The 24042-nt window shown below is 32.3% G+C and overlaps 9 protein-coding genes across 12 annotated transcripts; all 9 read right to left on the reverse strand.

The window, feature by feature from the left end:
* Positions 1 to 23: 23 nt before the first annotated feature.
* Positions 24 to 2910, reverse strand: LOC128385776 (probable tubulin polyglutamylase ttll-15). The gene is given in 9 exon segments (XM_053344692.1): positions 24 to 701; positions 703 to 1043; positions 1114 to 1282; positions 1346 to 1491; positions 1627 to 1746; positions 1812 to 1964; positions 2029 to 2367; positions 2435 to 2561; positions 2757 to 2910. Coding segments are annotated over 8 exon segments (1653 nt in total). The 5' UTR covers positions 2465 to 2561; positions 2757 to 2910; the 3' UTR covers positions 24 to 346.
* Positions 2909 to 3646, reverse strand: LOC128385810 (uncharacterized). Its single transcript, XM_053344736.1, has one exon. The coding sequence runs from the start codon at positions 3637 to 3639 to the stop codon at positions 3013 to 3015; it is 627 nt and encodes a 208-aa protein (XP_053200711.1). The 5' UTR covers positions 3640 to 3646; the 3' UTR covers positions 2909 to 3012.
* A 161-nt stretch (positions 3647 to 3807) lies between these two features.
* Positions 3808 to 7571, reverse strand: LOC128385795 (probable tubulin polyglutamylase ttll-15). Of its 2 annotated transcripts, XM_053344716.1 has the most exons (6): positions 7003 to 7571; positions 5945 to 6097; positions 5760 to 5879; positions 5470 to 5615; positions 4017 to 4185; positions 3808 to 3946 (listed from the first exon to the last, which is right to left on the reverse strand). In XM_053344716.1, exons 1-6 carry the CDS (start codon positions 7222 to 7224, stop codon positions 3863 to 3865), a joined length of 894 nt encoding a protein of 297 aa, XP_053200691.1. In that variant the 5' UTR covers positions 7225 to 7571; the 3' UTR covers positions 3808 to 3862. The 2 variants fall into 2 exon arrangements, with proteins under 2 accessions (XP_053200691.1, XP_053200699.1); XM_053344724.1 differs by lacking the exons at positions 3808 to 3946; positions 4017 to 4185 and adding an exon at positions 5069 to 5406.
* A 5-nt stretch (positions 7572 to 7576) lies between these two features.
* LOC128397142 (uncharacterized) lies at positions 7577 to 8038 on the reverse strand. The gene has a single exon (XM_053357828.1). It carries the CDS (start codon positions 8036 to 8038, stop codon positions 7577 to 7579), a length of 462 nt encoding a protein of 153 aa, XP_053213803.1.
* Positions 8039 to 8376: 338 nt separating this feature from the next.
* LOC128385819 (uncharacterized) lies at positions 8377 to 10813 on the reverse strand. Of its 2 annotated transcripts, none has more exons than XM_053344749.1 (2): positions 10349 to 10813; positions 8377 to 9201 (listed from the first exon to the last, which is right to left on the reverse strand). In XM_053344749.1, exon 2 carries the CDS (start codon positions 9186 to 9188, stop codon positions 8700 to 8702), a length of 489 nt encoding a protein of 162 aa, XP_053200724.1. In that variant the 5' UTR covers positions 9189 to 9201; positions 10349 to 10813; the 3' UTR covers positions 8377 to 8699. The 2 variants fall into 2 exon arrangements, with proteins under 2 accessions (XP_053200724.1, XP_053200730.1); XM_053344755.1 differs by lacking the exon at positions 10349 to 10813 and adding an exon at positions 9866 to 10311.
* Positions 10814 to 11060: 247 nt separating this feature from the next.
* Positions 11061 to 11826, reverse strand: LOC128397567 (uncharacterized). The gene is made up of 3 exons (XM_053358310.1): positions 11808 to 11826; positions 11593 to 11642; positions 11061 to 11526 (listed from the first exon to the last, which is right to left on the reverse strand). The coding sequence occupies exons 2-3, from the start codon at positions 11631 to 11633 to the stop codon at positions 11223 to 11225; spliced, it is 345 nt and encodes a 114-aa protein (XP_053214285.1). The 5' UTR covers positions 11634 to 11642; positions 11808 to 11826; the 3' UTR covers positions 11061 to 11222.
* A 128-nt stretch (positions 11827 to 11954) lies between these two features.
* On the reverse strand, positions 11955 to 13059 carry LOC128397547 (uncharacterized). The gene has a single exon (XM_053358288.1). The coding sequence runs from the start codon at positions 12860 to 12862 to the stop codon at positions 12026 to 12028; it is 837 nt and encodes a 278-aa protein (XP_053214263.1). The 5' UTR covers positions 12863 to 13059; the 3' UTR covers positions 11955 to 12025.
* Positions 13060 to 14819: 1760 nt separating this feature from the next.
* On the reverse strand, positions 14820 to 20427 carry LOC128397513 (regulator of nonsense transcripts 1-like). Of its 2 annotated transcripts, XM_053358249.1 has the most exons (4): positions 20315 to 20427; positions 19921 to 20170; positions 18418 to 19445; positions 14820 to 18291 (listed from the first exon to the last, which is right to left on the reverse strand). In XM_053358249.1, the coding sequence occupies exons 2-4, from the start codon at positions 20143 to 20145 to the stop codon at positions 16092 to 16094; spliced, it is 3453 nt and encodes a 1150-aa protein (XP_053214224.1). In that variant the 5' UTR covers positions 20146 to 20170; positions 20315 to 20427; the 3' UTR covers positions 14820 to 16091. The 2 variants fall into 2 exon arrangements, with proteins under 2 accessions (XP_053214224.1, XP_053214231.1); XM_053358256.1 differs by lacking the exon at positions 20315 to 20427 and having other exon boundaries at positions 19921 to 20308.
* Positions 20428 to 21283: 856 nt separating this feature from the next.
* On the reverse strand, positions 21284 to 23987 carry LOC128397558 (cysteine dioxygenase type 1-like). Its single transcript, XM_053358299.1, has 5 exons — positions 23403 to 23987; positions 22724 to 22841; positions 22367 to 22505; positions 21733 to 21905; positions 21284 to 21637 (listed from the first exon to the last, which is right to left on the reverse strand). The coding sequence occupies exons 1-5, from the start codon at positions 23564 to 23566 to the stop codon at positions 21518 to 21520; spliced, it is 714 nt and encodes a 237-aa protein (XP_053214274.1). The 5' UTR covers positions 23567 to 23987; the 3' UTR covers positions 21284 to 21517.
* Positions 23988 to 24042: the final 55 nt, after the last annotated feature.

Raw genomic sequence — 24042 nt, forward strand, 5'->3', positions numbered from 1 at the left:
TTTAGAAAAGAATAGAAAAATTTTTATTCGAAATTACGAAAATGAGAGAGAAACAAATTAATGAATAGAATCGATAAAATTTTAAAGCCAAAGACTCTGAGTTCGCAACCACCCGTTCAAATCATTCGTGCAGGTAAAGGTAACTTTTGATATCTAATAGGATGACCATTAAGGAGATTTTATTGTTACAATGAGAGCTCATTGGTTCTTATCATTTGTCTTGGTCAGTTTAACTCTCATTGATTAAATTTAATTGTGTGGATGATTTAACAGTTAGTTGCAGATTCTAAGTCTTTGGCTGTATAAAAATGAGAACATGTTATTATTTTCTTTGAGTAACTGTGGGTCATGAACACCAATCACTATTGATTGAACATTTTCCATTGAACCAATCGATTTGAATTTGATTGATTCCACTTGTTGGATTAATTGAATTTTCCTTCGTTGAAGGTAAGAGTCGCTTTGAGTTCCAACGGGAATTGTGTTCAAGATAAGCGTCTTTTAGGGTTAATTTCAGGCCATCAGAGAGACACATGTAACATGATCGACAAGAATCTGATCTACATGACATGAAACACTCATCGGAGGTACAAAGATCCTCATTAACGGCTAAGTCTTTTTCCGAGACTCTGAGATTCCATGAATCTGAATCATATTGATTCCAATCTTTGATTCCATCGATTCTGGTTAATCCAACGAGAGAATAAATTATAAATTACTTGTTCGTAGAGTAATTTATTGGGTGCAAAGTGAGCCGAAGATAAATTTGGTGACATATTGGCCTCCATTAGATAAACATTAAGATCTTCATCAACAAGAAAATCAAATCGAACCATTTCGAAAAAGTTTCTATTCGATTTAGGAAAAGCCATTGTCGATAATCGTCCCATCGGTGCTTCTTTCTCCCGGTAAACATTGGAAATTGCTTCTTCCATCTTATTCCAAATGACCTGAGGATCTTTACCAATTGATCGTAAGTAAATGTTCAAAGTTTGCTTCATATTGTAATTCAATTCACTGAAATATTTACTCAAACTTGGCATCTAAAGGATGAAAAGACAAAATGAAAGGAAAGTTAATCGATTCATTCAATTATCTAAACAATTAACTCACCTCCCAAATTGGTGTGTAATCATCACCAACAACATAAGAATCATAATCAGATGAATTGAAAGGTTGATATTTGTTTCCACACCAACGGAGAAGAGCATCTTTATCGTAAATGTAAACTCGAAGTGGATTAATGGACGTTTGGATTACATATAATCCGATGTCAAATTTCCTAACAAATAGATTAATCATTTACAATCAGTTCTAATTACTCTCATTCATATTATCAACTTACTTTCCATCGATTAAAAGTGGATTTTGAATATATTCTTGAACAAAGTGTCCAGTCTCATCTAAATTCATTTGGTCAATTTTTTCAACTCTAATCCCTCGGTGGTTGTTGCTCTTTTTCACCCATAATCTATCTGGATTAGCATTGGCCTATTGAGATAAAATAGATTAAGATCAAAAGATTAATAAGATGAGTGAGAGAGAGAGAAATACAGCCTAAGATTTCGAGTTCACAACCACTTGTTGAACTTGAGTTCGAGTTCGAGTTCATTTGGATAAACTTACATAGGAAATGAACTTATCCTTTTCTTTGGGAAGATGAAAAGCTTTTGGTATATGAGGCATTGAAGTCGTTGCCAAACTCACTTTGTTGGTGATATAACCTGACCCGGGGAAGTGATTAACCTGTTGATTAGATAGCAATTAATCGGTTGATAATCAATTGATTGGTTAACTGTTGATCAACTTACTTTTTGATGAGGTTTAAGTGAAGTAAAAAACTCTTTACCAAATGGATAATCGTGTGACCAGAGGACATCCCAATCTTGAGTTAATCCATCGACCCTTTGGTAGCCAAGGCGATCGAAAGCCTCAATAACATGATTTAAGTAACCAGATTCCATCTACAATTAATCAGAAACAATCACAATTAAAATGATGATCACTACAATTAGTTGATTAACTAACATTTCTTCCAGCAATCCAGACTCTTGGTTTATTGTCACTTGTTGTTATTTGTTGTTTACTTGTTGATGTTGATCCATTGTTTTTGGTTAACAGATTTTCATCACTCATCAAAAGTTGATTAAGGTGATTAAGTTGATTTGGTAAATCAATTGTCTCATTATCAGCTAATTTGTACACAATCCTTGCAGTAAATATTGTTACAATTAAGATAATTGTAACAATTAATGTGATGAAATTAAGATGAGATCTTGCAGAAAATTGAATTGATTGTTTATCACCAATCTTTTTACCTGATCGTTTACCATCAGAACAATTTGATTTCAATTCTTCATCTGATTCCTGTAAAACAATTAACAGTTATCAATAGATAGACAATTTTGTCAACAATTAAAAATCTAATTCTTACCTTGGTGATTTCCTTACGTTTTCGTAACATTTTAAGACCAATAAGAGACACAAAGGTAAAACAAAAAGGTCAACTTATTATGTTGATGATAAAACGAAAATAAAAGAACATTAAAATTAGGCCAAAGCTTAGAATAGAAAAAAATGGTTGACCCAAGAAGAAGAAGAAGATGATGATGATGATGAGAGAGATGAAATGATGATGATTATTATTACACAAGAATTGAAATGATTCTGTTTACAGGTAGGTTGAAGATGGAGCTTCACCTTAATCGCAATTCGGATGAAACTTGATTTTCAACTTTGTGGATAAACAAACTTACCTTGATTGTTAATGAAATTGTTTACACATGGAGAGTAAGTTAATCAACCAAATGATTAGCTATTTGGTTAGACAATTAGATTTTAATCATAGTCACAGTCTGATTTAGATTTAGGAAGTTAACATAATCTGAGAGAGGAAATGACAATCAAATTGTTGGTGATTTTTAAATTGATGTTTCCATTTATTGCTTCATAGTTTTTTATACACACGATATGATTATTGATGTGTAACAATTAACCAAGTTGATCATCAATCTATTCAATTGATAATTCACAAGGATTTTCTTCAAGCCAATCGGTTATTTTGATTCTTTCATCTTCCTTCATGATCTCTTTTTCCACGAGGCGATTTAAAATGTCGGAAATTTTCATGAGTGACCTCACTTTGATTCCTTTTTTCGACAGGTTCTCGACGCCTTTTTGTTCTCGATCAACAAAAACACAAACAAATTCAACCACCAGACCAACTGATTTGAGAGATTCAATTGTTTCCATGATACTCGATCCACTGGTGATTATATCCTCACAAACCATCACTATTTCACCTGATTTGAATTCCCCACCGATTTGGTTTGATTTGGTTCCGTATGTTTTTGTTTCTCGTCGACTCAGTAACATTCGAACGTCATGATTGTCCGATATCATTGTCGCGAATGGAATTCCTGTTAATGGAACACCGCAAATGTGATCAAATTGAATATCACAAATCATTGACCACATGGACAAACACATTGATCGACGAAGAGCAAGATAACTATTCACCTTGCGTAAATCAATGTAAATCGGTGAACGATCACCCGATCTCAGGACCACCTCCTCAATCTTAATGGCACCGATTTTATAAAGATTGTCAATAAGCTCATTTTTACTCGATAGATTCATTTTGCTTTCTCTCTTGAAGAAACAATCAATACTTTCAAAACTTTCGGAGAAAATGGTGATTCGGAAAACAAACCAAATCTAATTTCTTCACCTGAGTCAACAAAACAAAAGAATCACCAATGCGCAGGTGTGCGGAAAGCGAATGAGCGAAAAATATTAGACCTAAACGGTGTCCCATTGGTGTTTCTTTCTCCCGGTAAACATTTGAAATGACTTGAGGGTCTTAACCAATTGATCGTAAGTAAATGTTCAAAGTTTGTTTCATATTGTAATTCAATTCACTGAAATATTTACTCAAACTTGGCATCTAAAGGATGAAAAGACAAAATGAAAGGAAAGTTAATCGATTCATTCAATTATCTAAACAATTAACTCACCTCCCAAATTGGTGTGTAATCATCACCAACAACATAAGAATCATAATCAGATGAATTGAAAGGTTGATATTTGTTTCCACACCAACGGAGAAGAGCATCTTTATCGTAAATGTAAACTCGAAGTGGATTAATGGACGTTTGGATTACATATAATCCGATGTCAAATTTCCTAACAAATAGATTAATCATTTACAATCAGTTCTAATTACTCTCATTCATATTAACAACTTTACAATTAGGAAGTTATTTAACCATAAGCTGAGAGAGAAAATGACAATCAAACTGTTAGTGATTATCAAATTGATTCACATGTTTGAATTTATTGCTTCATTAATTGTTTCTTTATAAACACGATAAGATTATAACAATTACAATTAATTGGAAAATACGTTGGAATGATTATTATTGATTGTTCATCAGTCTATTCAATTGATAATTCAACGGGTGTTTCTTTTAGCCAATTGCTTATTCTGATTCTTTCATCTTCCTTCATTATCCCGGACTCCATGAGACGATTTAAAATGTCGGACATTTTCAGGAATGACCTCACTTTGATTCCGTTGTTCAACAGGTTCTCGTGGCCTTTTTGCTCTCGATCAACAAAAACACAAGCATTTTCAACCACCAAGCCGACCGATTTGAGAGATTCAATTGTTTCCATGATACTTGACCCACTGGTGATTATGTCCTCACAAACCATCACTTTATCGCCCGATTTGAACGGCCCTTCAATCAACTGTTTGGTTCCATATGATTTTGGTGCTGATCGTCTCATCACCATTGGAACATTGTTGTCCAAAGACATCGCCACAGCGAATGGAATTGCTGTCAATGGAACACCGCAGATTCGATCGAATTCAACATCTTTAATCATTGACCACATGGTAGAAGACATTGATTTGAGAAGATCGGGATAACCAGTAATCAGACGCAAGTCAATGTAGATCGGTGAACGATCACCCGATTTCAGGACAATCTCCTCGATCTTAATGGCACCGATTTTGTATAGATTATCAATGAGCTCATTTTTACTCAATACTTTCATTTTACTTTTAAAACAATCAAAAAGTGTCACAACTCAAACGGTTCGTTCAAAACTTTCCGAGAAAATGGTAAATCGGACAACACGTTGTGGCCAATCACATCTCGTTCATGACTAGAGACATCTACTGTTCACCCACCGGCTCCGTTCATGTGTCAGGCCTGACTGCCAATTTCATTTCTTCACTTCGGTTATCAAGGTAACCGAATCGTTTACCCGGTTTCTTTAAATACCAATTAGTTTAATTGTTGAGTGGAAACAAAATATCCTCGAGTTGATATGAAATTTTCATCGATTAATAAAATAAAAAAAATCAATCGAACCATTTCGAATAAGTTGTCAAATTTCCTAACAAATAGATAAATCATTTACAATCAGTTCTAATTACTCTCATTCATATTATCAACTTACTTTCCATCGATTAAAAGTGGATTTTGAATATATTCTTGAACAAAGTGTCCAGTCTCATCTAAATTCATTTGGTCAATTTTTTCAACTCTAATCCCTCGGTGGTTGTTGCTCTTTTTCACCCATAATCTATCTGGATTAGCATTGGCCTATTGAGATAAAATAGATTAAGATCAAAAGATGAGTGAGTGAGAGAGAGAGAGAGAGAGAGAGAGAAATACAGCCTAAGATTTCGAGTTCACAACCACTTGTTGAACTTGAGTTCGAGTTCGAGTTCATTTGGATAAACTTACATAGGAAATGAACTTATCCTTTTCTTTGGGAAGATGAAAAGCTTTTGGTATATGAGGCATTGAAGTCGTTGCCAAACTCACTTTGTTGGTGATATAACCTGACCCGGGGAAGTGATTAACCTGTTGATTAGATAGCAATTAATCGGTTGATAATCTATTGATCAGTTAACTGTTGATCAACTTACTTTTTGATGAGGTTTAAGTGAAGTAAAAAACTCTTTACCAAATGGATAATCGTGTGACCAGAGGACATCCCAATCTTGAGTTAATCCATCGACCCTTTGGTAGCCAAGGCGATCGAAAGCCTCAATGACATGATTTAAGTAACCAGATTCCATCTACAATTAATCAGAAAAAATCACAATTAAAATCGTCTTCACAATCATCACAATTAATTGATTCATCGTTAGAATCAAATTTGTCCATTGGTTCCCGTTTACGTAAACATTGATTGCTATGATATTTACAGTGTTTGTTGGTTGATTGTTGAGGTGAATTAGTTGATGGGCAAGTCCAAGGGGAATCGGGATCACTTTTGAATGCTCGTTGTGAACACTTTGAGATCAATGAGAGTGGATTAGTTGATTGTTGAGAATCACAATTGGTTAGATTATCATCATTATCACAAAAAGGACTTTTAATTGTTGTTGTTGTTGTTAAACCATTGGTCGTATTATTATTTGCATCAGCTAATGGACAACGAAAGGTTTGGCTCGAATCGTCAATTGAATTATCCATAATTAATTTTCTTCTAGCTTGTTTTTGGAGAGAAAAATAATAATCACAATTAGAATTGTTGTCCTTGGGTTAATTTGTCGAAGGTAAAAAAATAATATTAATAATGATTAACAATTTAATGATATAACAGAAAGGCACACAAATGTAACATTCACCCAACAATTAACAATGGCACAGAAACTGAATTAACTTGTTAATTGTTGTTCTTTTTTGCTGATTGTTCACAAAGATACAATAGAAATTAATTGGTTGATAATCTATTGATTGGTTAACTGTTGATCAACTTACTTTTTGATGAGGTTTAAGTGAAGTAAAAAACTCTTTACCAAATGGATAATCGTGTGACCAGAGGACATCCCAATCTTGAGTTAATCCATCGACCCTTTGGTAGCCAAGGCGATCGAAAGCCTCGATAACATGATTTAAGTAACCAGATTCCATCTACAAGTAATCAGAAACAATCACAATTAAAATGATGATCACTACAATTAGTTGATTAACTAACATTTCTTCCAGCAATCCAGACTCTTGGTTTATTGTCACTTGTTGTTATTTTGCGATTACTGGTTAATTTGTAATCAATCCTTGCAGTAAATATTGTTACAATTAAGATAATTGTAACAATTAATGTGATAAAATTAAGATGAGATTTTGCAGAAAATTCAATTGCTTGTTTACCATCAATCAATTTACCTATTTGTTTACCATCCTTCCGTTTTCGTAACATTTTTTAAGACCAATGAGAGAGACACAAAGGTAAACAAAAAAGGTGAACTTATGTTGATGATAAACGACCAATAAATGAATAAAAGAACATTAAAATTAGGCCAATGCTTAGAATAGAAAAAAAATGGTTGACCGAAGATGATGATGATGCTTACAGGTAGTTTGAAGAAGGAGCTTCACCTTAATCGCAATTTGGATGAAATTTGATTTTCCCCTTTGTAGATAAACAAACTTACCTTGATTGTTATCCTAACACGAGAGAGGAAATGACAATCAAATTGTTGGTGATTTTTAAATTGATTTTTGCATTTATTGTTTCATTATTTTCATACACATAAATATTGATCGTCAATCTAATTAGTTGATGATTCGACTGGTGTTTCTTTGAGCCAATTTGTTATTTTTATTTTTTCATTTTCCTCCATTATCCCTTTTTCCACAAGACGATTTAAAATGTCGGAAATTTTCAAAAATGACCTGACTTTTATTCCGCTTTTTAACAGGTTGTCTTTGCCTTTTTGCTCTCGATCAACAAAAACACAAGCATTTTCAACCACCAGACCAACTGATTTGAGAGATTCAATTGTTTCCATGATACTCGATCCACTGGTGATTATGTCCTCACAAACCATCACTTTATCACCCGATTTGAATTCCCCATCAATCATTGATTTGGTTCCGTATGTTTTTGGTGCTGATCGTCTCATCAACATTGGAACGTCATGATTGTCCGATATTATTGTCGCGAATGGAATTGCTGTTAATGGAACACCGCAAATGTGATCAAATTCAAGATCATTCATCATTGACCACATGGACAAACACATTGATCGACGAAGAGCAGGATAACTATTCACCTTGCGTAAATCAATGTAAATCGGTGAACGAGCACCCGATTTCAGGACAATCTCCTCGATCCTAATGGCACCGATTTTATACAGATTGTCAATAAGCTCATTTTACTCAATATATTCATTTTTCTCTCTCAAAACAAACAATCACAAAAAAAACTAAAACTCAAAAGTTTCCGAGAAAATGGTAAATCGGACAACACGTTGTAGTGTCTTGGACACTGCCCATTGGACAATGTCCATCTACCTGTTACATTCATTTCTTTACTCTGGTTATCAAGGTAGCAGAATCGTTTACCCGGTTTCTTTAAACACCAATTAGTTTAATTGTTGAGTGGAAACAAAATGATATGAAATAAACAATTAACAAGTGGTTTTGTTGATTACAACTTAAGTTGGTCAATTGTTAAAAAAATAATTCTTCAATTAGATTAGCTGTTTTCTTGACCATCTAATTTAGTTTAGTATAAAATTAATGGATTATAACTATTAAGAGTTTGATAGTTAATCTTTTTGTTGTTCATGTTGATGATAATTTGAAGAGTCGAGGCAACAATCAAATCCACTGATGATTGTTGATGGTTGAAATTTTTACAAAGTTCTCATCGAATTTCTAATCATTAGATTAACATAATAATCCTAATAGAAAAGATCGAACCTTTTCAAACCAAATGTACAAATCAACGATCAATTCGATATCATCTCGAGCATATTCTGGTGGGATATCCAATAACATTGAATCGTCTTCACAATCATCACAATTAATTGATTCATCGTTAGAATCAAATTTGTCCATTGGTTCCCGTTTACGTAAACATTGATTGCTATGATATTTACAGTGTTTGTTGGTTGATTGTTGAGGTGAATTAGTTGATGGGCAAGTCCAAGGGGAATCGGGATCACTTTTGAATGCTCGTTGTGAACACTTTGAGATCAATGAGAGTGGATTAGTTGATTGTTGAGAATCACAATTGGTTAGATTATCATCATTATCACAAAAAGGACTTTTAATTGTTGTTGTTGTTGTTGTTGTTAAACCATTGGTCGTATTATTATTTGCATCAGCTAATGGACAACGAAAGGTTTGGCTCGAATCGTCAATTGAATTATCCATAATTAATTTTCTTCTAGATTGTTTTTGGAGAGAAAAATAATAATCACAATTAGAATTGTTGTCCTTGGGTTAATTTGTCGAAGGTAAAAAAATAATATTAATAATGATTAACAATTTAATGATATAACAGAAAGGCACACAAATGTAACATTCACCCAACAATTAACAATGGCACAGAAACTGAATTAACTTGTTAATTGTTGTTCTTTTTTGCTGATTGTTCACAAAGATACAATAGAAATAGGAAATGATAGCTACACAGAGAAAACAGATTGATAGTCAAACAATCAGTTAATTAATCACGAGGATCGATAGTTAATTAGATTAGCAAAGTAAATTTAGTTTTCTAAAAAGTGAGATGAGTTCTAATGGTAAAGAGTTACAAGGAAAGATTTGTTTTCCAAAATCATAATAAGAATTGGAAGCAGAAAAAAACTCAGCGAAAGTTAATTAAAATGAGATACCTGATCAGGTGAGAGTAGTGAGAAAGTGAGAGTAAGTGAGTGAGAGAGAGAGACGAATATAAAAAGGTTTGAGATTCTAATAACTTATTGGTTTGTAATGTTTTCCATGATTTTCCTGATGATTATCATTCATGTAAAAAGAGTGAGCGTGTTTTTAGATGACAACTTTCCTTATCTTGATTGTTGGAAGATAATTGAAATTAATTCGCTTACATATCAAATCATGATCACCACAGAGAATGAGAGAGAGAAAATAATCTACAAGTGAAAGTAGAAAATAATTGAATTCTATCAAGAAATTGAACAAAGAGGAGAAACGAAGTGAAAAAAGAGGAACACAAAGTGATAGTGAAAGTGATTAAATCGAATGGTAAACAATTGAAATTATGGTGAGAAGCGAATCAAGGTGTAGTCACAATTGAGACAGCATTGGAATCAGTTGATGATGATGATGATGATAAAGGTAGATGAGAGAGAGAGAGAAGGTTTGAAAATGATGATGAGTGAATTAGTATACAAACAATTAGAAGGGAAAAGTGAAAGTAAATTAAAAGGCAGCGTATTGGAATCTTTGTCTACTCCATTCACACAATAGATACATTCACTCACTCACACAGTGATTTTTATGTGTATCCAAATCAATTGTCAATAGAATTAACAAAATCAGGTTAATTGTTGACCTGACTGTTAACTTACCAAACAACCTTTTCACCTTCACTTTTTGGTTGGTCTTTATTGCGTTGATGTAATGTTGGTATCGCACATAAACACACAATGAATGAATGAATGAATGAATGAAATATATCAGAAAAAAGCACAATCCGAATAACAATGAAACAGGTAAACAATTTGAAAGAGAAGAAAAAAATTCTCTTTTTTTGTTTTCTTCTATTCTCCTTAATGAGAGAGTGAGTGAGTGAGTGTCTTGAAAGAAAAGCAAAGGAAAAGGAAAAAAAGAGAATCAAAAATCGAGATGAAGGCGAAGATGAAATGATTTGATTAGATGATGAGAACGTTGAGATATTGATGAATTAATTGTTCAACTTTTAATTAGTGAAAAAGAATTAAAAACAGTGAAAGATAATTAATTCTTTAAGAACTTTGGAGATAAACAAAGGCCAAAGAGTTTCTTCAACTGAGAGAAAAATTCTACTCTCTTTTTTTTTGGTTTTCTATTCTTTCTCTTTCTCTCTCCCATTTTTCTCGTTTTACCGGGAAATCAACTCTCTCTCTCTATCTCACTCACATACTCACCCTCTGGTTCTATTTCGAGGAGAAAGAGAGAGAGAGATTTACTTTAATTCTCCCTTTAAACCGACTCTTAGCTCCACTCTAAAAGTCATTCATCTTTTCACCTTCCAGAGGAATGACCATTGTCCAGATGAAAAAGAATCTCAATCATCATCATAAAAGAAATTTCAAATTAATTGTTCCGACAGATCAATAGATTATATTTTATTTAGAATTCCAATGATTATTATTAGATTTTTTTTTCTCTCTCGAAATTACAATTTTATTTATCTACCAGAGTTCATTTAATGGAAATGTAGAGAGAGAGTTTCAAGTAGATTTACTGATTAGAATCATCGGCGATCCTCTTTTTCCGAATCAATAGTTTTTCTGTGGGAGTAAATTCTGTCGATTCTGTCGATTCAGTTGAATCCATGGTTATCGGTGGTTCGGAAGAAGATGGAGAAGAAGAAGAAGATGATGGTCGAATCTTAGAATTCTGATTTCGAAGTAGATTAAGGTGATGTTCATGTTCCCTTATGGCCTCTTTATGAAGGAGAGCCAATTCTTCACGAGTGATTCGTATTCGAGAACGTTTATCTTGACCATTATTCTCACAGAGACAATACTGACCAATCGCTAATCTGAAATGAGATTAATAATAAATCGTAACGAACCAATTGAAAATCAACAACAATCGATAAACTTACATAGCCCAAAGCGAAACAATTAAAAACGACAACCTGAACATGACGATTATCTAAATGAGTTGACAACAATTAATAATAGAATAGAAAAACAATTGATTAAAACACAATTAGTAAAAAAAAAGTTAATCAATCTAAGATTAAAAATAAAATGACCCAATTAATATAATCTAATTGTCTTTTATAATAAATTGTAGTTGTAAATTTGATCCACTCACAATACGATCAATTAACAGATGATTAGTAATTAAAAGTATTATAACCTGTTGATTAATCAATGATTAATAACGTTGTAAAACTAAACCAAGTGTATTAGATTTAATTGTAATCTAATCATTTCAAGCAATCAAAAGACACACATACAATTTTATTGCACGAAAAGTTTTTTAATAATGTTAAAAATAAACAATTTAATTGTTTGAAAAAAGGTAAAGGATTAAACTTCAATCTCAATTTTAGCCTCAGGGTTAATACCAAAGGTGATGGTTGTGGAGAAGTTGTTTCCATGGTTAATTAGATTAAGAAGTGTCTCATTTCCGTGTCTTTCCGTGAAAAGATCATCGTTTTCATTGAGGGTTATCGGGTTGGTGTTGGCCGAGTAAGGGTCAATCAGTTTAAGCTCATTGGCCAGTTCGGTTTTGAAGTAAATTTGACCGACAAATAAAATGTCCGCTTTTTCAGTTGTATTTTTGGGATAAACTTCAATATGAATATGGAGACAACGTGGAAAATACCAGCCGGGAATTATGGTCTTAAAGTTGACTTGACCATTGGAATCGGTCACTTGGTAACCTCGGAGGAATCGCTCATCGGTTACTGGATCTGGTCTTCCAGGTAAACCAGGTCCTGGTTTACCTTTACCTGGTTCGGGATGTTGTCCACCTTGACCTTTATCAAACTCTTCTGATGGTCCAAAATTTTCGACACCTGAATATTTACCTACGGCATTTGCACTCCAAATATGAACGTACATGTTTCCCATTGGATTACAATCATTTGAATTGACCAGGTTAATTGTTAATTCCAAGGGAATACCTGGTTGACCATCGGTTATATCAGATCGCTCGTGGTCATCGGGAAGGTAAAATGGACCCTCGACATTGATTGGTGAAAGGACACATTGGTGTTGATTAGCTTCTCGCTTGTATTTAGCACAATTAATCACCGTTCGATCATGATTAAGATATTTACCTGGTCGCTCAGGATCAGCTAAACATGAAACAATCATGGTAATTAATACACAGGTAACAATTAGTTTTCCCATTTTAATCATAAAAAACAACTTTCTTTGATTCTATTAATAATAATACAATTTACATGTAATGTTTATAATGATAATTATTAATAATAACCAAATTAGATTGATCAATTAGCCTAATTTATATTATTTGTTCAATGTCATATTGGGATTGATAAATTGATTAACTGTTTCATTGTTAATTGTTTAAATTCCTTGATGGTTGAGAATTATATTTGATAACAATTAGTCTTCTCATTGTGATTACAGAGGATCCGGGTTGCTGATCAAACAATTAAATTCACAAAGTATATTTAGCTAATTGTGCTGATTTTTTTTCTTGGAAATCAATCAATCAATTTCATCGGTAATTATTAATATATCTTGATAATAACAATTAATTCTGATTGTTAATTCTGAGAAATAATAAATTTTATCTTTATATTGATTTGATACAAACTTTGTTGGTCAAATTTTTGATTGACAATTAAACTTAATCACTACATTATGATTACACTTGATGATTAAATTGTCAACTAATTATTTACATTAATTATTTACCTGATCACAAAATCTTCACTAAATCATTCAGACAGTTGAACCTTTATTTGATTACAATTTAAGTTAGACATTATAATTAACCATTAATAACATGAACAGTAGCAATTATCGGCGACTGATTTAATTTCAACAATTAACTGATTGTTTCCTTTAGATAACAAATTTTTACCTTGAAAATTTTTTCTGAAAAAAAAACCTCAAAAATGATTAAAATTTATTGGTTGATAATTGTAACTGTTATGACAATTAATGACAACTGTTGAATTAATCAACAACAATTAACTTTACCAGCCCTTCGGGTCAATGTTATTATTTAATCAAGAAAAACAATCAAATAAGTTAATTGTTTAATCAATTGTACGATAAGTAAATTGAATGATCAAAAGAAAACAAAAAAGATGCAAATAAAATCAGTCAAGTTAATTTGGTTGATTGTGATTAATAAACATAAACACTTACACAACAATTTATTTTTAATTACTATTGATCCTTGAAATACATTTTTATCTTGTTTTCAGCAATTAATATAAATAAAACATAAATTAACCTAAATTACAATTAACTTGACCATGAATTAAAAGGTAAATTTGAAATGGATTGACCTTCACTTATATTCAGGTTTGTGGTTAATTATTAATAGTTGATTATCATTAAATTGTTGTCTTGAACTTTAATCTTACACACACACTCACTCACTAACAGTTAATTGTTGAAACTTAATCCAGTTGTTAATAAAAGTAAATTAAAAATCACAATTTTCTAATCAAAAGAAAAACTTTTCATTTCTTTTCCTTATTATTATTATTAAATTTAATTACCTTTCATTGTTTCACTTGTTGTTGTTCAATTCAATTGTTCACAACAATCAAATTATAGACAATTTAATAAACTATTAAATCAACAATTTACTGATCATCACCAATACATGTTAAATTGTTATTCTCGTTGGAACAGTTAATTCAAGGTTTTCCTTTGATTCTGTTAATTTCTGTGAGTAAATAAAATCTCATGTTAATTAATTGTTGTTGTTGTTGATTTTTTTTTCTTGATTGATTAACTTTCCAAGGATCAATGGTTAGTTAATTGTTCAGTTTGTTTACTCGTTGATTGTTGATCCATTGTAGAGACAAAGACAAGAAAAGGATTTTCTATTCACCCTCAAGGAAGGACAATTAATTATACTTTTTACTTTGTATCTTAATCATTGTGATTAAGTTGATTGTGTACAATTTGATTAAGTTAATAACCTGCGTATCAGAAGCAATTGGATACAAATTGTTCAAGTATTTTAACAACTTGACTTTAATTACTAATGATGATCAGTTGATGATCAATAGGAAATCAGTGATTCGATTACAATTATAATATCTTAAAGTGATCGTTTTTCTTTTCACAATTAGTTGATTGTAGTTAATTTACTTATCGTTGAGTGTTTCTTTTCAACTTAATCTTTAATTTCAATTAATTTCTTTTGTTTCGTAATCATTTCAACGAATCATTTGTTACAATTAATTAAACAAATATCATAATAATTAGACCAAGATTTTAGTTTGATTTTTTTGTTTTCTCTTCCTGTAAATAGTAAATTTCAATTTTCTCATTTAATTTCATTCAGTTTTCATCGGTTAGATATTTGATTTTTTTTTCATGTCAAGTGATGGAGGGAAATTATTGTTAATTAAATTAGCAGTTAATCTTCAATTTCTTGATTCAGTTGATTTCATTTTTGATTTCTGCTTTTCATGCATGTTCCCAGTTACCACTGCACAATTTAAATCCATTGTATTTGATTTTTTTTAATTTCCAATCTTCCAAATCATTTGAAAGATGGATGATCAGGAGGAGAGTGGAGGATCCAAATAGTTAAGAGAGAGGGAGAGAGAGAGAGAGAGGTTAGATTAATTAGAGGAAGATGAGGGAGGCGAAGATAATTAGTGAGATGATAAATTTCAAAGAAATAGCCCCATAGCTATTATACCGGTTTACGATGACCAAATCAACAAGAGTTTCCAGAAAATTTTGACCACGAATATGTAAATTAGATTTGTCATCGACTCGAAATCTTAATCACATTGATAGTCCTATTGGCTTTTTTTTAAATCATTGAATATTTCCATTTCTCTCTCCAGGTAATTAGTGACCGTTCAAAGTTGGTTTTCAATTCAATTGCGAATTATTATCTTCCTGGTAACAAGATTTCCTCTTTATAATTTAAAATGACTTCTTGTTTGATATTAACTATGATTAAATGTTGTTCATCTCGTTTCTATCATGGTCTTTAAGTTACGATTCCAGAAGTTTTTCTTTTCCTGAGGAACTTTTATTTTTTACCATTCAGGCCATTTTCTGTTTTGTTTGGGATTGCGTTCGCTTTAAAGAGTGATTGTTGTGTCTGTGTGTGTGTAGTTTATTTGTGTGTTTATTTGATGAATGATGTTTCTTAAATGAGTGTTGCTTGTTTGCTTGTTTGTGTGTGTATGTGTGTGTGTGTGTTTGTGTTGATGTGCTGCATTTTTTTCCACGAGTGAGATTCATCTTTCAATTATCACCCAATTGTTTTCTCACATTCTCACATTTATAAATCAAAGAAAAAAACAAAATGCACAATCCACCAAAGTTGTCAGGGGGATATTAGATTTTCTTTTTGTTTGTTTGGTCTGCAGGTCATTTCTTTTTTTGTTGTTGTTGTTGTAAACGGTAGCACTTAGAAATTATATGGATCGGTCAAATATGGATCTTGAGAGAGTTCAGTCTGTGAAAGTCCAGGTTGAGAGAAAGGATGTTGAGATAATGATGGATAAGGTAATTGACTGATTTGACTCATTGACAATTGATTTTGAGTCAATGGACCTTGAGAGAAAGACGAACCACCGATATCTTGACTCGCTGGTTGACTATTTGGACATGAACCATTTTCCAATTTAGTTGATCGTGAAGTGTGCGGAGGTTGATTACTGTTAAGACGATTAAGTCGACCAGTAGTTGAACCTTTGGATCTTTGTTCACCAAGGATACCTTGTTGTTGCTGTTGTTGTTGTTGTTGCTGTTGACGTTGTGATTGCATTGCTTGTTGATGTTGATTGTAAAATCGAGGTGGTATATGAATCATATTCATAAACATACCAATAGGTACTGGAAGGTTGGATAGAGCTGCTCCTGCTTGAGCCCGTTCTGGACTAATGTACGATATTTGATCGTGTGCACGGAAATATGAAGGATGGTTAACATTGGGTGGTGGTGGTCCAGTGTTACCTGCAGCAGCGGCTGCAGCAATTAAATGTAACGATCCATTGTAACGGTTTCCAGTAGTTGCAGTTCCTGACCTGTCATAGATACTTCCGGGAATCATTGCCTCACGAGCGTCAAAAGTTGTGTTGTTCATGAAATGGCCTCCGGGATTGATTGAGTTTAACATTTTACGAGGTTTACTAAATTGAATCATACTCTCTTTTAGATTGTTCAATGGCCCTTCAACCAAAACTTTGTTTTCTTTGTAAAAGGTAAGCAAATGATTCCAGAGAGGTTGTTTAGATAAAACCTTTGGATTACCAACAATAATTATACCATAACGAGCACGAGTTAGGGCGACATTAAGACGACATGGATCGTTAAGAAAACCGATTCCTTGGTGTTCATTTGATCGTACACAGGACATTATGATTAAATCTTTTTCTCTTCCTTGAAAAGCATCAACACTTGCAACTTCAATCTCTTGGTAAAGTTTAGCATGAAGAGATCCATTGTATTGCATATACTGGACCAAATATGCTCTTTGACCTTCGTAAGGAGTGATGACACCGATTTGTTCAGGTCTTACTCCACCTTTCAAGAATCGAGTTGTAATCTTTTCAACAAGTGCGGCCTCGGTTCGATTTAAATATGAGGTTCCTGAGCCAGCAATTTCTTCTTGACCTTGGCAACAGTAGAAAAACATTGGTTTATCGGGTTGAGGCCATGGAAAATCGACCCGTTTCATTTTACGATCATCGGGATTGACACCATTTTGAAGGGAACCTTCATAGAAAAAGTTTGATGGAAATTTACTCAACGATGGGTGCATACGATATTGAACTTCTAATCGAAGTGGCCTAATGCCCAGAACAACAAGACGCTCAAAAAGAGATTGTGATAAACCCGCTCGAGCGGCTTTTTTACACATAACAACGGGTCCCAATTGACAATGATCACCAACAAGTGCAAGTTGTTTAGCTCCTAAAATAACGGGAACCATACATTCTGGTTCTGTGGCCTGCATACTCTCATCGATCAATATTGAATGGAACTTGAAACGAATTAACCTTGGATCGCCGGCACCCACACAAGTACAGCAAATGACATCAGCGGCTTCCAATAGTTCCCGTTCACAGGCTTTTTTAAGCATTCGGTAACGTTTCTCATCGGCTGATGAAAGTTCACCAGTTTCATCTTTTAATTGTTGTAATTTATGTAACTCTGAATGTCCTTGCATATTGCGTATTTGATTGTGAAGAGCAAGGAAAGATACAGGTGAACTTATTGCTTCACGACTTTTAGCACACAAACGGACCACTTTTAGTCCAGTTCGATGAATTTTCTCAGTCAACTGGTCAACAGCAATGTTACTCGGTGCACAGACCAAAACCGGAGTGTTACCCGTTTTCACAAGATGATAAACAATTGTCGCTGAAGTAACAGTTTTACCAGTTCCAGGTGGACCTTGGATCAAAGACAATGGCCGCTGAAGAGCGTGTTTAACAGCGATCACTTGGGATCTATTCAATTCGGGTAAATTTGGAGCTGAAAAGTGTTTAGGTAAATTACATCGCATGATAACATCATCAATCTCATGGCCTAATAAACGATGATAAATATAACCAGAAACAGAAGATTCATCAACAGCAAACTGACGAAGAGCGGCTTGCATCCTAAGAAAATTGCGAGGAAAAAAAATCAATATATTAACTGTTAGATTCACAATTTAAGATATAACAAAAGAAATAAAATCGAATAGGTTAAACTTTTGAGAGAGATCATTTTGATAATAAGATTACCTGTCAAATGATGTTGATTTCCAGACAAAATCAAGAACAAAATTAGATGTACATTCGGTTGGTACACAGATATTGCTTTTCATTTCAATTCCAACCTCCTCACTGTAATTGTCGGGGATCTTAATTACATGACCAACACCAGACCAGGGTTTATCCAGTTCGCCCAAATAACGTAAACGAAGTTCATCTCCGTGCATCAATCTCATATCACTATCCGATTTGGCGATATTAAAGTAAGCAATTATTTTCTTATTCAAACCAATATCCCATCGTACTTCAATGTTATCTTGTGTTTGCGATTCTTTTAGCTTTTCGTCGTAGTCGGCTTCCATTTTAACCAGAGGACCGAAAATATTTTGATACTGATAACCATCTTCATACCTTAAGAGAACCTGTTGAGGTTCCTCATCGACTCCAGGTTTCTCAAGATCTTGAAAAGTGGCATCAACATTGTCTTTCCAAAGCTCTTCAAGTTTATTAATCTGTTGAGCGGTTATTTGCCGAGCTCTTGATTGTTCTTGACCAGAGGGAATTTTAACCAACCATGAAAGAAAAGTACGATCATTGATCAAAGGTTTCCATTGTTCTAAATCCCAGTTCATATCTTTTAGACTACTCTGAGCAGCACAAGGTTGTCGACATAAAAGTACAACAACCGAATCAGCTTTAGCAGGAATAAAGCCAAGAACGAAAACATTACGACATCCACAGCTATAACATTCGAGAACAGTTTCACCCAATGGACCATCTTTATGAAGGGTTACCTCTTTATGTTTAGCTCGTACAAGGTGATTGATAATATGGCTTCCAGAGGTGTTACCTCGGCCATTACAGAACCATTTCTTACAAACATTACATTGAACAACACAAGAAGGATCATGAATACCACAGTATTTACACGCGTGATCAGGTAAATCTTTGTTGTAAAATTGGTCTTCCTCTTCTTCTTCAAAATTTAATTCTCCAAATACCTGAGCAACAGCGGTAATATCTCCATTCTGTAAGCCCAAATCTCCTGACTTATGTGCCTGTTGATAGGTTAAAATGAGAAGAGGAAAAAGCGTAAACAATTATATTCTCTAAATAGAAGAAAAATACAAACAAAAGAAAGAAAATATAAACTAGAAAAGGAGAGAAAGAGAGAGAAAGAGAGATTAAAATGTACACACACTGAGGAAGAGAAACGAATGGCGTCTGTGTCTATTTGAAAGTGTATTAAAAGCTAATTGATTTAAAAGATGAATAAGCTGAGTAAACCTAATTAAATGGGTAAAATTATTCATAAAGAAGAAAACCTTCAAAATCTTTTCTTTTTAGAAAAAAAAGAGCAAAAAATTTTCTACTTTCATCTTGACTTTTTTAGAAGAGAAAACAAAACGGAGGTAAAAAAGAGAAACATGTAACAAAAGGCCTTACAATTTTTTTTAGAATTTTGTTTGTTCTACAAAAAGAATTTTTTGACTAGTTTGAAATTTCTCTGAATCTCATGGAGGAAGAACTTACATTGATGGAACCATCTTTATCCAGTGAAGAGGATGAAATAAGTGAAGCACCAGCTCCTCCGGTAAGCGGTTGTGAACATTGACTTTGAGTCAAAGTGGGTAAAGTGAAATCAGTAAAATCGAAATCAGTTCCTTGGGTATCACCTCCAATCAGTTCATTTGCTTCCTCAGGATCATGAAATGTTAGGGTTCCCTGTGAATTGGGTCCATAGGTTGACAAGCTCATGATACAAAAGCGTGGCCAGTTTGGTCTAAGGAAAAGAAAAACAAAAAAACAATGAGAGAGAGACACTAATCAAAATCAGAGGAAAACCTTAATAGTTATAATTAAAGTAAACCAAGGGAACGTTAATAACAAACAAAAAACAAAGAAATTAAAAGGAAACAGTAATTACAATTTAGTATATTGATCAAGATTAATTAAAGCCAATAATAAATTCAACACTAAGAGTTAAAGATTTAAAATGAGAAAGAGACAAAAAGAAAGAGAAAAATAAAAGAGAACAAAATTTAGTTCGAAAAAAAGTAACTAGATGGCAGCAGCTATTCGATTCCAATATAATTTAAATTTAAATTGATTCGCTTTTAATTGTAAACTGATTTATGGATTAGCTGATTGCTTGTTGATCACCGTTTAATTAAAGATTATCTTCTGATCAGTGAAACACGATAACTGACCAATGTGACTTTCGTTTAGATGATTAACTTTTTGTTTCATTTCTAAGCTTTTTCCTCTTCTTCTCGATAAACTCAATTACAATTCAAGTGATTAGAATTAATTTAAAGTAATTTACAAAATTAACTTAAATTGATTGTTTAGTTTAAAGTAAAGAGTTGAAAATGGTGAGTTGATTAAATTATTGAGGTTATTTCCATCGTAAGTGTTGATATAACTTTTACCATTGGATTTTAAAAAGGATTTGATTTTTGTTTGTTTCCCTTTGATTAATTTTAATCCTAATCCTAATTGTCTGAGTTAATCCTTGTGATATTTGGCTGATCAAACTTAAGGATATTGTTAATTCCTTAAGGATAATTAAAAATCAAATGATTATCCTTTGGACTCCAAGTCGTAAGTTCAACCATTAACTTTGATTAATATTAATCAAGATGAATTAAGTAATTCAGTTCAAATGCCAACTCAGCAATATAATAATTGACTAATTAACCAACAAGTTAATCATCATCATAATTGACATGACAATTTATATAAGATTTTCAAATAAATTGTCACAATTTTAATTTCAATCTAATTATCAGTCATTAACCCATCAAAAGTTATCACGAAAATTAATCAATTGATTGAATGAAATCTCAATGAACAATTAAAATCAGAGATGAATCAAAAATTGAATCAATTCCAATTGTGTGTAAATAATATTTAATATTTGTCTAAAGATTTGAAAAAAAAAGTTATCAATGAGTTAACAATTAACCATTTCACATAATTGTATCTCTCTAAATTAGTTAATTGAAAAATGAGAGACGATGATTAGTTTGATTGTTGTTGACAAAAGTTGACGGAAATAATTAAGACACAGTAAAAGTAATATTTTGATAACAAATAATAATCGCTTCCGATGATCAATGATAAACAATTAATTTCCTTGGCTGATTACGTTGGAAGCAATTAAATTATCGGTAGTAGAGTTAATTAAAGTTTCTCCTCCATTTTTCTCATTACTCTCATATAATAAGAATCCTTTTTTCTCGGTTACCTGAAAGTGATTAAGAAATGAGAGAAAAAAGAAAACAAAAACAATTAAGAAAAAAAAAGTTGTTGAAAAAAATTCGAAAAAAAGTTTTTCTTTACCTTGAATGGAGTTCGAATGCCGCTTTCGCTATGAAATGTCACCGAAACTTGGGTACTTTTACCTGTTCGCTGGTCGAAGATGCGACAATTAGTGATCGCTGGACTGTAGAGATGAAGACTGACCGCAGGTTCGACATGGCTCATGTTTTCCACTCGATGAAGACCAATTGAGTCTAATTAAGAAAATTAGATCGATTAGAAAACAATTAGCTAATTGTTACCAACCACAAACCACCAAACTGATTAAATGAACATAATGATTGTCGTCATAATAATAATCGCGACAACAAATCAATGTCATTGAGTTTTAATCATGTCAAATTGATTATCATCTTATTACCTGATTAATTTAATCTCTAAATATAAATGTTAATCAACAACAATCAACTTGATTATGTTGTCTAATTAATTGTCAAATTATTATTTCTCTGTCTCGTAATCGTAATCACTTTTAATGTTAATAGAAAAACTTTTTTTTTTCATTCTCATAATAATCGTTTATTCATTTGTGACAATCAACAATTAATCTTAAGGTGACTTTTAAAGTGGTAAAGAGTGGGTTAATTATTATCGTAAGGTAATTAATTATCATGATAATTAAATCATTAATACAATTAAGACAAATTTTGTTTACCATTGATGTAAGTTACTTGATCACATTTGTAAGTTGTTGATGAAATTATTTTCAGCTCATCATCATAATCATTATCACTTGTTACCTCTTTATCCTCAGGCCATTGAAATTGTGTCTCAACAAGTGATCCAGACATAATCTAATTAACAATTAACAAATTGTAATCATCATTAAAAAAACAATCAAAAAGATACAAGAAAAAATAATCACACTAAACATATTCAAGATTTAATCAACTCAATCAATCAGATGAGTTGAGATCAATTTCTGAATGGATTTGAGAAAAACGTAAAACCAATTGATTGAGTTACGAAAACAATTAATCAACATGGAACAATTAAAATTAAAGTTAATTACCTTCATGAAACAATGGGAATTAGCATGATCATGAATACTACTCCCTTGACCAGGGGACCAACATAATAGGATGAGATTATATTTACCGTTACCTGTGTCAACCAGATTCCTGGTGTACCTGTTAAATTGTTGTAAAGATAATTGTTAATCTAATCAATTAATTAATCCAAATCAATGTAAACGTTAGTTAATCCTAATCGTCTCTATTGTTGTTGTTGTTGTATTTAAATTGTTTGAGAGTTTATGTTTTCTTATAATAATAACATTTATCCTTGATGATGATAATTAATCCTGGCAAAAGTTATCAATTGATTTGAAAACAATTAGTTAATCATGATAATGATGATGATAAAATCAAAGAGATACAATTATCTTAGCGTAAAAATTTTAATCACCATTATCTTAATTGTGCATTTGGTTAGTTCTCAAGGTGGAAAATACTTAATTTCCACCTTACATCATCACAATTTGATGATTGTTAACAATTAATAACCAACCAAAGGAACAGTTAATAATTAGAAATTAATTTTCGATTTGAACAAAAAAACTCAATTAGTGAAATTTTTTCTTCCTCAATGTTAACAACTCATTCCCAATGTATTCAAAGGTTTGATGGACAATTTGATTGTTTAATCATCTAATCAGTGGACAATTAAGTTGAGTAGTAATTAAGTCTTACCTGTGACGGTCAAAGTGGGCATATTTCCGCCATTCTTTGGGATTACTTTGATACGATGACATTAATTGTTTGACCTTTTCGATATCGACAAGATCGGTACTAAATAGTTCACTCAATGAGTTAATTAGATGATCCAAATCAACAGCCTTTTCCCCGTGCGACATGGTCAGTCTAATGGTCAACCAATTAAATGAATTAACAAACTTGAAGGTGGAAAAAAAGTTGAACAATAAAAAGAATGAAAAATTTTTAATCTCAGGTAAATTGTCAGAGAGACACAAAGTAACTTTCTTGTTGGTTAATGATGATGATGGACAATCACTTAAATACAATAAATATAACAATTATCAACAATTAGATGATAACAATTATACTGAAAGATGATCACAATCAAAATGCGAGAGACGATAATTGTTATTGATTGTAATCAATACAAACAAACACACACATAGAGAGAGAGAGAGAGATGGAGAGTAATCAAAATAACAAAACTAAGGTGATCGAAAGAATTAATAACAATTAGCTGATTTATAACGATCGCTTTTTGTTTTCATCACAATTTAACTCACTCAATCTTAATCATCTTCCTTTTCTCATCATCATCAACAAATAATCCTCTTTAATTATCTTATCAATTTCT

The sequence above is a fragment of the Panonychus citri genome, unplaced genomic scaffold (genome assembly GCF_014898815.1).
Source record: "Panonychus citri isolate SS breed McGregor unplaced genomic scaffold, ASM1489881v1 Contig00001, whole genome shotgun sequence".
Lineage (NCBI taxonomy): Eukaryota > Metazoa > Arthropoda > Arachnida > Trombidiformes > Tetranychidae > Panonychus > Panonychus citri.

Excerpts from the sequence above, each read along its gene's own strand:
- LOC128385810 (XM_053344736.1), bottom strand. The coding sequence starts at position 3,639 with ATGAATCTATCGAGTAAAAATGAGCTTATTGACAATCTTTATAAAATC.
- LOC128385795 (XM_053344716.1), bottom strand. The coding sequence starts at position 7,224 with ATGTTACGAAAACGGAAGGATGGTAAACAAATAGGTAAATTGATTGAT. Across the intron at positions 6,098-7,002 it reads TCTGGATTGCTGGAAGAAAT|ATGGAATCTGGTTACTTAAA; the intron begins GTTAGTTAATCA and ends GATTAATTGTAG. Across the intron at positions 3,947-4,016 it reads ATTACACACCAATTTGGGAG|ATGCCAAGTTTGAGTAAATA; the intron begins GTGAGTTAATTG and ends TTCATCCTTTAG.
- LOC128397142 (XM_053357828.1), bottom strand. The coding sequence starts at position 8,038 with ATGTGGTCAATGATGAATGATCTTGAATTTGATCACATTTGCGGTGTT.
- LOC128385819 (XM_053344749.1), bottom strand. The coding sequence starts at position 9,188 with ATGGATAATTCAATTGACGATTCGAGCCAAACCTTTCGTTGTCCATTA.
- LOC128397567 (XM_053358310.1), bottom strand. The coding sequence starts at position 11,633 with ATGTTCAGGTTGTCGTTTTTAATTGTTTCGCTTTGGGCTAT. Across the intron at positions 11,527-11,592 it reads ATTGTTTCGCTTTGGGCTAT|ATTAGCGATTGGTCAGTATT; the intron begins GTAAGTTTATCG and ends ATCTCATTTCAG.
- LOC128397547 (XM_053358288.1), bottom strand. The coding sequence starts at position 12,862 with ATGATTAAAATGGGAAAACTAATTGTTACCTGTGTATTAATTACCATG.
- LOC128397513 (XM_053358249.1), bottom strand. The coding sequence starts at position 20,145 with ATGAGCTTGTCAACCTATGGACCCAATTCACAGGGAACCCTAACATTT. Across the intron at positions 19,446-19,920 it reads ATAAAGATGGTTCCATCAAT|GCACATAAGTCAGGAGATTT; the intron begins GTAAGTTCTTCC and ends ACCTATCAACAG. Across the intron at positions 18,292-18,417 it reads AAATCAACATCATTTGACAG|GATGCAAGCCGCTCTTCGTC; the intron begins GTAATCTTATTA and ends CAATTTTCTTAG.
- LOC128397558 (XM_053358299.1), bottom strand. The coding sequence starts at position 23,566 with ATGTCGCACGGGGAAAAGGCTGTTGATTTGGATCATCTAATTAACTCA. Across the intron at positions 22,842-23,402 it reads GCCCACTTTGACCGTCACAG|GTACACCAGGAATCTGGTTG; the intron begins GTAAGACTTAAT and ends ACAATTTAACAG. Across the intron at positions 21,906-22,366 it reads TCAAGTAACTTACATCAATG|ACTCAATTGGTCTTCATCGA; the intron begins GTAAACAAAATT and ends TTTCTTAATTAG.